Raw genomic sequence first — 12,982 nt, 5'->3', positions numbered from 1 at the left:
AGAATTTTTTTTCTTAATGCAAAGAACCACAGACACTTGAAACACATTTCCAGACAGTATGGTGAAGAGTAAATCTTTAGAGACTTTCATATCTCGACTTGATGTTATTTTAGAGAATATAAATAGGAAGGACAAGCTTGTTGGGGTGAATGACCTGTTCTCATCACAATTGTTCTAATGTTTCATTTTTCTTTAACATTATTTTCAATTTACAGTAAACTTAAATACAGTATTACGTATAAAAGCATGTAACTTACATGAATAGAATAGGAACTAGATGGGAACTAAAATAGGAGTATATAAAGTGCTTATTTTTCGCTTGAAAGCCTTAAGCATGGGAAAGGCGCTATATAAATAAAATTTATTATTATTGTTATCCATCAGCAGAGGAAAGAATGAAGACAAACTGATGGCATTATGAACAATGCTGCACATCTTCTCTCTGGCACACTGCCATTAAGCACATTCAACCAAGACATTTTTCAGCAGATGTGTGTCAAGAAACGCTAGTGGGGCTCATTCATATCTTCATTTGGCAATACGCCTTTATAACGCCTCACTGTGGCAGCTCTCTTACCATTAGGCAAATCAGAAGCTTTCTTCTTTTTGTGCAATTTCTTGGGTGTATTAAAGGGGCTTTTTGAGGGAGCTTCCGTAAAAAGACAAATATCCCCCAGGGACAAATAAAGTTTGTTCATTCTATCTATTTAATATATATTGCCTTATCTATCTATCTATCTATCTATCTATCTATCTATCTATCTATCTATCTATCTATCTATCTATCTATCTATCTATCTATCTATCTATACCAAGAAACAACTTTTGGTTGAGATGCCAGTCCATCCGTGGTGCTCCCACACTGTACCATTTTTAAGTCAACATTTAACATGCACATATTTAGGTTGGAGTGTTCAAGAAAATCTGCATAGACACAAAATATGCCAACCTCACAAAAACAGTGACTGGCAAGATTAAAAAAATTATAAAGCGGCAGCAGTAAATGCGGCACCACCATGTCACTCATGTTTTAAAGTAATGCTACAATTAGTATGATTCCCACTACCCAGAGGTACTAAACTTATGGTAACTGTAATGTGATTTGCTCACACTTGATCCTCTTGCAACAATGCAGTACCCGTACTTGTTATTTGTTTTTTATTTTGCATTATGTGCACTGTGATACCTCTTATTTTTATTCTAATAAAACACATTAATACACAAGGTGTCAATTTCACAGTATAAATGTTTATTGCTACTTTGGCTGAAAAGTTAATGAAAAAAAATCCGCCTTTTCTGCCTCAAACATGTATCTACATAGCAGCATTTTAAGTGAAATCATGAAGCCCACCCGCTCCCTGAAACAAATGGGGAAACAAACCAGGCTGTAGAGCAGCGGTAGTGCTCACAAGTGCATAACCAAAACTGAAAAATGTAAACTAACTAAATCCAGTAAGAACATAATCTGTATTAATATATTAAGCAGTACCATATACCTGCATGCTAAAATATATTATCCACTTATTATTTAAAATAATGTATCAATATAAACAAAAACATTAATAGTGTATAAATTATTTCATGACATGCTTGAAACATTTAATATATTAATTATAAGATTAAATAAATGGAATAAAAAAATAAAACAAAATCTTTGACTAATATGGGTCACTTTTTAACATCACTTCAAGACTTAATATATTCCAGCAAAAGTACAGATCTTATCTTGAACAATCACTCACCTTAATCAAAAAATTCAATTCAATGCAGTTAGCAGATCTACATATCTGGATGAGACAATGAAGTACAAAAATAAACCTCTGCTTTGTTGGCATACAGACAAAGTATTTAGGCATCTCTAGAAAATAAAGCAGCTATACAGGAGCATGAATGTGAACAGTACTAACTTTGGTCATTAAGTTCAACACAATTTTAAGAACACGGTACATTATTTGTAATGTTTACCATAATTTTATGTAAGTAACAAGATTTGATTTATTTATTACTACTAAGCACTAACATGTTTGTATGTATACAAATTTTCCTATTGTTTTTGCAATTTTAGCATATAAATTACTAGCAAACCATTTGATTTTTTTAGAAAGATGATTTCAAAGTTGAAAAAAATATTTTTGACATTCTCCTTTTTTTTGTCCTACTTCTCTAGTAGTATACAGTTTTATAGTTTACCAGCTTGTAGTGGACCACTCACTTCTTTTCAGCTCCCGAATAATGCATTAGAAAGTGCATGTTTATCAAGGAAAAATACGCATCAAAAGTATACTTTCTGTAAAATTATTCAAAATATTTCAAAAGTGATCATTCCATTGAACTAAACTGAGCATACAGGGCATTAAAACTAACAAATACTTGTTTAAAGAGGGCTTGTTCCTTGGCCGGGCAGATTTTACCCTTCATGTATGCTTTATTGTTGTACAGATTAACATTATCCAGTTTGGTCAGCAAAAGGTCTAAAATGAACTTCAAACAAAAGTTGCAATAATTACATTAAATTATGGTAAAGTGTAATCTGATCTCTATATCAATACTAACTAGAGAGTAGCTAAAAATACTCTGCTTTAGTTTACTTTATAAAAATGCATTGGGATTTGGAAGGTAAGTAACCTTTTTGTTCACAACAAAAATTTAGACCTTTGTACATCTTGGATATTAAGGAAAAATACATCTGAATGGTGCACGTGTTTCCTCTAGGTTGTATAAGATGTATGTATAGTGTCCAACTTGTTTAAAAATCAACTTGTAAACTGACAAACTGCAAAAAAAGAAAATATTAAGTCACACATTTTACAAAGCATCCATCACATTTCGATGTAAAAAATGTTGATCTTTTAAGAAAAACATGAAAGTTTTAACTCTGCAGCACAAAGAATATAAATGCTGAAATATATTAAGAGGGCAACTATAATAATATGTGTGTCCAGTGTTTACAAAAATACGGACCACATGCCAGCATACTTGCCAGCCAGCATATACAGATTTTAAAGTTGTACTGTATGGGCACTAAACCATCATAAAACACGTTATTGGATTATTATCACCCATAATTACAAATGTTTACATTTTTCCAAAAGCAGAACCTGGTAATTAAAGCTTGGTTTATTTTATACAGTTGTTTTCCTTATTGACAATTTTCTGCATAGAAGTTACATTTCAGAATTGATAAAATGCGGGTGGAATCTTACCAGATTCTCCTATCTGGCTGGAGTAAAACTTCAATAAACTTCAATTTATGTATACTTATACTGAAAACTATAAATGGTCTTTCATAGCAAGGATCACAAGTTTTTTGTCAACTTCTTGAGGTGACAGTTAAACAAACATAAAGATGTCAGTCCAGGATTTATTTTGTATTATATTATCATACAAAAAATAAATTTCAACTATAGTGGGTAAAATCTAGGCAGGTTTAGAAAAGGCACTGCTAGTGTCTGACTGAAACTGTGAAAAAGTCAGGGTATTATTTGTAATTTAAACAACTGCTCTGAAGAGCATTCACAGACTGCATGGAATGGTGAATACAGTTACTTAATAATATCGTGTTCTATTACCAGACATTATAAACAACTGTATAATGTATCACATAATATACATACTGTATATTACAGCCACATAATTAGACTGAAATCAATTTCTTTCCCACCTTCACTGTGCTGGAGCTCATTATCCTCACGTAACTTGAACATACAAGTTGTCATGTCTTTAATGCTTTCACGCTAGGACAGAATGCCTCATACAGGATGAAATACAGTGACGTACAATGCCTTTCAATTCCCTTGAAAGTCATCATAATATTCTGCATGATAAAAGATTTGTACACATATTTATCCATTCAGTATTTTTAATGTTAACTCTTACGCTGTAACTGTATTTCCAAAATCATAATCAGATATTTAACTGAAGAAGAAAAACGTAACGTTTGCATAAGTATTTAATACCTCTGTGCTTTGGAAGCTCCAGGTTTACACAAACAACAAATTAATGACAACACAAAGGTGTCATTCATTTGACCATAATTAATCATAATTAGGTACTACTTGCTAGTAGTTCTTTAGATCTCTCTGGATATAAAAAGCACCCTTTGTAAGTCTTTGTTGGCCAATCATTGCAAAAATGAAGTCAAAGGAACATTCTGCTGATGTGAGAAACAAAGTCATTGAAATGTACAAGGAAGGAAATGGCTACAAAAAATATTGAAGGGTTTGAATGTCCCGTTAAGCACTATCGGATCCATCATCAGAAAGTGGACGGTCCATCACAGCACCCAGACTCTTACTAGAACTGGCCATCGCTCAAAACTAAACATCAGAGCAAGACGTTGACTGGCGATAGAGGCTACTGAAAATCCAGCCATCACTCTCAGACATCTGCAATGCTCTTTGGCTGACAATGGAGTGAAGGTGGATGGGTCCACAATTTCAAGAGCTCTCCACAAAACAGCAATAAAGAAGCCATCCCTTAAGAAGCTCCACATAAAAGCACGTGAGCATCTGCTACAAAGCATGAGAAAGACCGAGTTAAGATTTGGGATAAGGTTTTATGGTCAGATGAGCCCAAAATAGAACCTTTCAGCCAGATTTCAAAGAGGTATGTGGGGCATAAAGCTAACACCGTCCATGCATCAAGAAACACCATACCTACGGTGAAACATTGTGGTGGCAGCATCATGCTATGGGGATGCTTTTCATTTGCTGGGACTGGGAAACATGTCAGAGTTGAAGGGACAATGGATGGATACAGGAGAAGATTCATCTTTCAGCATGACAGTGACCCTAAGCATAAGGCCAAACATGACACTGGAATGGCTCAAAAACAGAGAAGTGAACATTTTGGAATGGCCAAGTCAAAGCCCTGATCTGTGGCACTATTTGAAAAGTGCTGTCTGTGGGTCACCATCCCACCAACTTAGAGGATCTCCATAAATTCTGCAAAGAAGAATGCGGAAGAGTCGCTCCTGAACAATGTGTAAAACTGGTACATACTTAATTAAGGCTGTTACTGCAGCAAGAGGATTCTCAACAAAGTATTAATGTGTAGGGCTTGAATACTTATGCAAACACTGACTATTGAGTTTTTCGTCTTAAATATCTACAGAAAATGGTTTATTTTCGCTTTGGATATGTATTGTTACAGCATAAGAGTTCACATTAAAAATACTGAATGGATAAATATGTGTACAAATCTTTTGTTATGCAGAAAATTATGATGACTTTCTAGGGGACTGAATACTTTTGCATGCCACTGTAGGTAACAAAAATGTCTACATTTATACAACTTGCAACATTTATCTGCAGCCTAACTTTTTGAGTGCTTTCTAGTGCTCTGCCTCCAAATGTCAATTCGAGACACAGGCAACACTGACTCAGTTGTTGAAATAATCTTTCAGTTAACACCAATACTACATCTCACACATGCGGAATACAATTTTTTTTAGGACGCCAAAGTTTGCATTGGCAGCAGCAACAGCAGATCAATAGGTATCTCTGGATGGGACGATGATCTGTCGTGGAGAGACCTCATGCAAACATTCACATTCACTCGTCTCAAATTAGAGTGAACAATTCACCTCACAACAAAGACTGGAAGTGAAAACCTACACAAATGTCACCCCAGCCAGAAATGTTATGGTGATCCAAACCAGCTGCACCACCATACTGCCCTCAATAATATGTCGTCAATGCTGTTAAAGTTTGTTGACACTAATAAAACATGCCAACAAGTTAAATATATACATAATTGTCTTAGAATAAAAGTGAAAAATTAAAATAATCTGCTAGTGGCTGAGGTGGAGAAAAAAGGAAAAAAAGATAAAATGCAAATATTATAATAACATTTACCTTCTGCCTGTTGTTTGATTTCTTACTATTTAATTTATTAATGCTAATTGCTGAAAAACTGTTCACACAAGGATATACTTACAGCTTTTTGGCACTAACAGAACTCATACTGTGTAAAAAGTACAGCAGATGCATGTTAACCCAGGCAAGTGAGCCATCCATTCTTCCAACCTTTATCTGTAACCACATACCATCTGTAATTTATGGGGGTGCAGGAGCCCGGGGTCTTACTTCAATGAGCTCCAGCACAGTACTGGGCATGCTGGAGTACACACTCACACTCACTCATATGGGGCCATTTTAGGGTCAACAATTAACCTAACATGCAGGTGGTGTTTGGGATGAGGGAAGAAAAGCCACACAGACAGGGGGAAGAACATAATTGCTGCTCAAACAGTAACAAATACTGTAAATGGCTTTAAAAGAAAGAATAGTAAATAACTATGCATTACAGTGAATATCACCTACCTGTGGCAGCCATGTGGTGCAGTGCTTAGTGCTGCAGCTTCACAGCTCTAGAGTCCCAGGTTCAAATTCCCTCCTGGGTGCAGTCTGTGTGGAATTTGCATGTTTTCACCATGTCTGTGTGGGTTTTCTGTTGATACTCCAGTTTCGTATCACCTTCCAAATGTCACCTGGTCGGTATTAGTTTGTGTGGCTATGTGTGAGTGCACCATGGGATGGACTGGATGGTCCCTGCCTTGTGCCCACTTATAGAGGATTGACTGTGGCCACAGAACCCTAAACGCTAAATGGATTTAGAAAATGAATGGATGGATATTTGTATTTTTTAATTGCACAGCTCATTTTGTTCTGGGAAATGTGAAAACTGCTCAGAAACGTCCCTTGTTTAATGTGTAACTGTTCTGCCAAAAACATTTGATTTGACAAGTATTAAGAAGTTATTACAAATTCAGTATTGTCTGGACCTTACCTCCTTTCACAAGCTACTGTACTTGTCTCTGACAACACCTGCCTTATGAAAATGCTCAACAACACTTACTACATGCCAGTGACGTAACAGAAGACCTAGGGAAACAAACGAGTATCGCTTCTCACAGTGTGTGCTCTAGCTTTTGTAAAAGGCATTTGATTTTACCTAGATTATTCTCTTTGTGCAGGGTCTGTCTGAATAGACTTCTTATGAAAGAGAAAACTCCCGCTCTACCACTTAAAAACATGAAATTAGCAGACAGAAGAAAAATATTAATAATAATGAAATGTCTCCACAAAACATGGTGTCACAGTATTAGTGGTAATTCAATGAATAATCTCCATTATATATTAAACAAGTAAGTCAAAGTATATGTTCCTTGCACACTTAAATAAACATGACAACAAATCAGTGGAAATTCCAGTATGTATGTACACCTATGTAAAATAGATGTTCTCGAATAAAAGTTATTAAATAATACAGTTTGGCAGAGTGGAATTAAGATACCATACCTAAAACCACCTTTTATAACCAACAGAATGCCCATGTTCTACTAATGAAATAAATCTGTCACTATACTAAAGTGATATTTCCATAACAATACAGTCAGACGTGTGCTGAAGATGAACATTTGTAAAAATTATTTAGTGTTTCTCCCTACTCAAACAAACCTACAAGACTGACATTTTTGAAACGGGATTCATTTATGAATCAACTTCCAAGAATTCATATAAAGTTACATTATGCTGAAACTCTTTTGTTGCCAAAGGTGAAAACTAGTTTTGGACAGGAAAGGCTTAGCAACTGCTCCTTTCAATCTGAGCCCTAATTTATAGTTGTTTATGTTTATATTTTTCTTATGTTTCATAGCCTTTGTATTTTGTGTAGTGTCAAAAGAGTGGACAGGTGATAACTTGCATAGATCTCACCAAAGCTCTACCTGCTTGTAGAATTATGTATCTGATGGCTAACAGTTGTAATTTTTTCTCACTCTGATTACTCAGTTAACATTTGCAGAAAACAATGAATTCCACGAATCTCTGGATATTACTCTGTCACCGATCATATACAGTGCAAATCAGTGCAAGTGGTAATATATACGAGGGGGGACCCAAAAATAACCGGAATTTTGTTGTTGTTAGGTTGGTACTTGTAGTACGTGGTTGGGCTGCTAGGGCGATCTAGTTACACTCCTCACAAGTCAGTCTGCCAAGTGCCATCACTCTGGAAGGTTGTGCTTGTGTTCAGTGAATTTTTTTGTAAAAGTAGGTTCCACAACAGTGTGAGAAGGAAACACCCTGATTTGTGGGAGTTGGGCGATTGGTTCTTTCATCATGACAACGCTCCATCTCACACTGCTCTCAGCATTCGCCAATTTTTAGCAAGAAACGGTATGACAACCCTGAACCACCCACCCTACTCACCGGATTTTGCTCCGTGTGATTTCTTTTTGTTCCCTCGGATGAAAAAAGACTTGAAAGGAAGGCGCTTTGCTGACGTCGAAGAGGTAAAACAAGAAACGACCAGAGCATTAATGGGCATTACTTCAGATGAATTTAAAAAATGTATCGAACAATGGAACAAACGGTTAGATAAGTGTATTTCCGCCAATGGAGAGTACTTTGAAGGAGACTAATTGTAGTTTGTACAGAAAATTAAATTAAACACGTTTTAAAAATATTTCTGGTTATTTTTGGGTCCCCCCTCTTATAATTCATCCATGGAATTACAGAAATGTTTTATACGCATACATACATTATAATTCTGGCAATTATTTATGAATGGATGTTTATGGGGTGTGTTCTGGAAATAATTAATGGTTGTGAATTTAAGAGAACAATTTTCTTTAGTAAGCAAATTAAAAAGATGCATTTTACCTTTGGATCTAATCTAGGTTTACAAGCAGACTTTTTAAGAGCCACACTCGAATTTCAAATCTGATGAAGAGTGCACAGCTATCAACTTTGTGGTGTTTAAATTCAAAATGTGTAGACTCTGACAGGTAAACAAGCAGGCCAGATTTTTTTTTTAAAAAGCCCTTAAAACTATCCCAAACTCCCTATTATTTCAAACTAAGACTTTAACTGAATGCAGTTGTGGCATTTGTAGTGCATGTTGCTTTCAATTCTAATAAGATCTACTAGAGTCAATGTGGGGTCTTACATAAAATCTTCACATGAAACACATTTAAAAAAAAACAAAACACACTTCCAGTACTTACTTCCTGAATGGGCCTCACATTATTCTTTTAAGAATTAACGCAAGAGTGTGTGTGCAACGATACCACAAAACATGAACACATACACACACATACACATGAACACAGTATATAACTGACAGTGATAAAATTACTGAATTCTGCTGAAATATGACAATTCATTACACAATTTTGTATACAATAAGCTTATGCAATAATATACTATTATATCTTTTGACGCTGTGTTAAAGAAATACATTACTTTTGCAAAAATAATTGATTACACATGTATAGAAAAGCAACATGAATTTACCTGTATCTTTGTACAAGGTGTCATTATTATTTAAGGTAAACAAACAAATGCACTGTATTAAATGCCAATTTCCACCATCCCAAAGTACAGTACTATATGCATACAGTAAAGAAATAGACATACTGTACATACAGTACATAGTGCAAATCGTTACTGACTTTGGATTTTTTGTGCCAGTTTCACAGTGTGTATACTGTCACTGAGTGCCTTCCAAGTCAATTTCTTCCCGGGGATTTTGTCATGTACAAAAAGAAATCCTCATATTGGGATTTTATAAGGGTTTAAATATGATTTCAGAATGCATTGTAGTGTGGAAGATGGCCATCCTAGGGTGACCATAGTCATTTAAGATATAACCTTGCATCCCATCCTGGTGTCTTTAGATCCCAAAAGTATAATTCTAGGTGCTTCAACGTACCTTGTGTTTAACAGGAAAATACATCAGTTTTTTAAAATACTTTTGAGAATCAGCTGTACTTCTTCACCAGTTTAGCATAACATATCTATTTACTCATATACTTATTTAATGCAAAACTGTTCTTATGCATTTGTTGCCAACAGTAAAATTTTAATGTCGTCGAGAAATATGCATAACCTTCCTCGGTGTACTAGTTAGCACTGCCTGGATTAACAATTGGTATTTTCATTGTAGAACACTAATCAATTAATACATTTTCCAAAATGTACCAGGGTAATGCAAAGACTTTCAAGAAATTATTACTTACAAATGTTACTTTTAAGTTATTGTTCTGTTCTTTTTAATGAAAATAATTTCATTCACTGTATTCTCTTTACTACTCCAACTGAAAATGTAAAGGGATTGAAGCGATTTGATTCAAGTAGCAGTTTAACTTTCCATTTTGCTCCATTTACATCTCCCATCATCCTACTTTTAAATCTACATAACGTTTTCCCAAAAATAGGTTCCTTCTTCCTCCCTGATACAGTAGGTAAAGTGACAAAAAGTAGTGAGCTGGCTCAATCACCAGAAAAAATACTCCTATGAAAGAAGTTGTTGCAGCATGGCTGTAAACAGCACATCTTCAAGGTCATCTCTGTTCTCTTCTGAAGTCCCATGAGCTTGTATCATTATGACACAATTTTAAACATACCCATTTACAAATGAAATGTCAGTTATGTCTGTGAAAACTTTCAGTTTTATCTCCTGTTGTTTGATATTCTGAGATTTCCTTTGTAAAAATTAAGGCCTACAATCAGGAATTGCCTTCCACGTCTATTTTAACTAAAACAATACATAGCCAGCACCAAAAACTTAAAGAAAAACAGAAAAAGGGCATTTACGCAATATATGCTCATTTTTTAGTTTCTCTATTGATATTTGTGTAGTTATAAATAAAAAAGAAATGACATGTTACACTTGATATTTTACCTTTAGACACAAGTGCTATTTCCTGTCATGTCAACGTCAGGGGGCTGACATCTCATTTGTTTGCTACAATGCAGTATCATAAACTTCCTGGTGTGTACTCGTGAAGTTGTGGTCCAGTTGAAGTTGTTGATGATTACCAGAATTGGTTTCATTCCATTCTGAATGTTCTAATGTAGATGGCGGCTGTGAAAGTGTTGGCATGGAATTTGGATTGGAAAGCCTAAGTTGATCTTGTACTTCCTGCTCTAAATTGGAAGGCACCACTAAGTTATCTTCTGGATCCTGCTGAGCAGGTGCAGCAAAGTAGCCTGATTTCTTCTTTGGGGCCTCCAAGGCTACTTCGATTGCATTGTGACTCTCCTCAAGAGGAACCACTGAGCCATTTGAGAGTTTTTTTCCAAAGAGGCTGGAAGTGGATGGAGATTTTTTAAGATCCGATATTTCTTTGCACACTGAGAGATGGCAGGTATTGGTTGGTACTCCAATACTGCTTTGTCGTCGCAGTCTACATGCAATCCTCGTAGAACTAACAGTCACAGATTCCTCTAGCTTCTTATGTGCTGCCTGTTTTTGTTCCTCGGAGGTGCTCTCCTCTACACTAGTTTCTTCTTTGCTTCCTCGTAGCCGAAATGCACAGCAATGGATGTCCACTTCAACTTCTAGCTTACTGCCATTAGAAATGACTCCATCTAAGGGAGTCTCATCATCACTATCCAGTCCATTGTCAGACTGGTTGCTGGAAAAGGTAGCACATGAAGGTTGTCTCTGAAAAAGCTCCAGATTGTTGCCCATACTTCCAATACCACAAATGAAAGCTGCCGGGTGGAGGCTGCATCTCCGCTCTGGTCTTGAGGTGAGTCCTAATGCCAAGTGCTCATCAGAAGCAGTTGAGCCTGCCTCACTGCCTACTTCTGAGGCTGACATTTCACTGTTAAATTCTGAAGCTATACCACTACTTGAAGATGGGGTAGCAGGGTCTGCCAGCAGCACAGAGTTTGGATAGATAGCTGGTGCTGTTCCAGTGCATCCAGCCACTGTGGGCAGTGGCAGTTCACATGTGCAGCTGTCTTCCCCGATATGAAGGGACACAACCACTGTCCCCACATTGTCTTGGCAACCATAACTCTGAGCAAGAGTACAGAGCTTCTTGGCAGCAGCTCTGGGGTCTTGCATTGCCTGCACCGTTGATACAGCCTCTTGGTAAGAAATCCATTCAAATAACGCACGGTTTCCAAGAATTAGAAATTCATCTTGGGCACAGAGAGGCACTGTCTTCACCCAGGGTTTAGGAATGACCCATGGAAAAAGGTAAGAGCAGCCCAGTTGACGTGTGCAGCATGTAACTCCACTCACCTTGTTGTCCTGAAAATAAGCACAAGAAAATTAGTGAACAGGGACATTCTGTACAATATTTCAAGCCGTTTGGCTGCTATGCTGTATTTTGGCAAGGTTCTTTGACTCTTTATGGCTTCATGCTGACTCTTTCTTGCATGTGACCATAATTATCTTTTAAATGTGGCTGAGTTCACAGGGTGAACATCTCTTTCACACTACAGACTGCATGTTTGACTGCCCTCTAAATGAAAAAAGTAACAAACTGGTGTATTGTTTCCCTCAGGACACTCCTCTTTATACTACTACAGCTCAAGTTAAGATCTAATAAAATTCCCTGCAAGACGTCATAAAGATACAAATAATTTTTAGCTAGAATGTAGGTCAGTTTATCATTGATATCATTTTTGTGCAACAAAAAATGTCAGATTCAATCTTAAATAATTCTTTTATTTCGAACATTCTTTAAGTAACAATCTAGTGTTTCCTTCTTTTAAACTACCTAACTATACTGTATATTGTTTCTCATGTAGTTGACATAATCAACTTTAAACTTAAACTGATTTCTGAATCTGAATGAAAAACAGCCAATTTAATAGTTACAATTTTTCAATGCAGTACAGAATGATTATAATTTTCTATAAGATTAACACAATATTTTGCTCTGTTAATGCAATCAATATACCTCTAATACTTATTATCACGGGTGGCATGGTGGCACAGTGGTAACGCTGTTGCCTCACAGTAAGGAGACCTGGGTTCACTTCCCGGGTCCTCCCTGCGTGGAGTTTGCATGTTCTCCCCGTGTCTGTGTGGGTTTCCTCTGGGTGCTCTGGTTTCCTCCCACAGTCCAAAGACATGCAAGTTTAGGTGCATTGGTGGTCCTCAATTGTCCCTAGTGTGTGCTTGGTGTGTGTGTGTCCTGCGGTGGGCTGGCACCTGGCCCGGGATTTGTTCCTGC

General features: G+C 36.4%; 1 protein-coding gene and 1 long non-coding RNA gene across 3 annotated transcripts in view; both read right to left on the bottom strand.

Annotated features, from left to right (window-relative positions):
• Positions 1–1,228: 1,228 nt before the first annotated feature.
• On the bottom strand, positions 1,229–7,887 carry LOC127529125 (uncharacterized). The gene is made up of 2 exons (XR_007935808.1): positions 6,141–7,887; positions 1,229–5,379 (listed from the first exon to the last, which is right to left on the bottom strand). It is a non-coding gene; the product is annotated as an uncharacterized LOC127529125 (long non-coding RNA).
• A 1,518-nt stretch (positions 7,888–9,405) lies between these two features.
• The window catches only part of phlpp2 (PH domain and leucine rich repeat protein phosphatase 2), a 213,412-nt gene continuing 209,835 nt past the window's right edge, over positions 9,406–12,982 (bottom strand). The window contains exons 19-20 of one of the 2 annotated variants that reach the window (XR_007935807.1): positions 9,740–12,051; positions 9,406–9,706 (exon numbers count right to left, since the gene is read on the bottom strand). Coding sequence is in view for 1 of the 2 variants with exons in the window: in XM_028809782.2 (XP_028665615.2) it covers positions 10,753–12,051 (1,299 nt within the window). In the remaining variant the exon portion in view is untranslated. Of the gene's footprint in view, positions 12,052–12,982 lie in introns of both variants that reach the window. The other variant, XM_028809782.2, reaches the window with a different exon arrangement.

This window comes from Erpetoichthys calabaricus, chromosome 9, assembly GCF_900747795.2.
Source record: "Erpetoichthys calabaricus chromosome 9, fErpCal1.3, whole genome shotgun sequence".
NCBI lineage: Eukaryota > Metazoa > Chordata > Cladistia > Polypteriformes > Polypteridae > Erpetoichthys > Erpetoichthys calabaricus.
The sequence above is the reverse complement of the archived record's forward strand: the minus strand, read 5'-3'. Positions and strand labels throughout refer to the sequence as shown.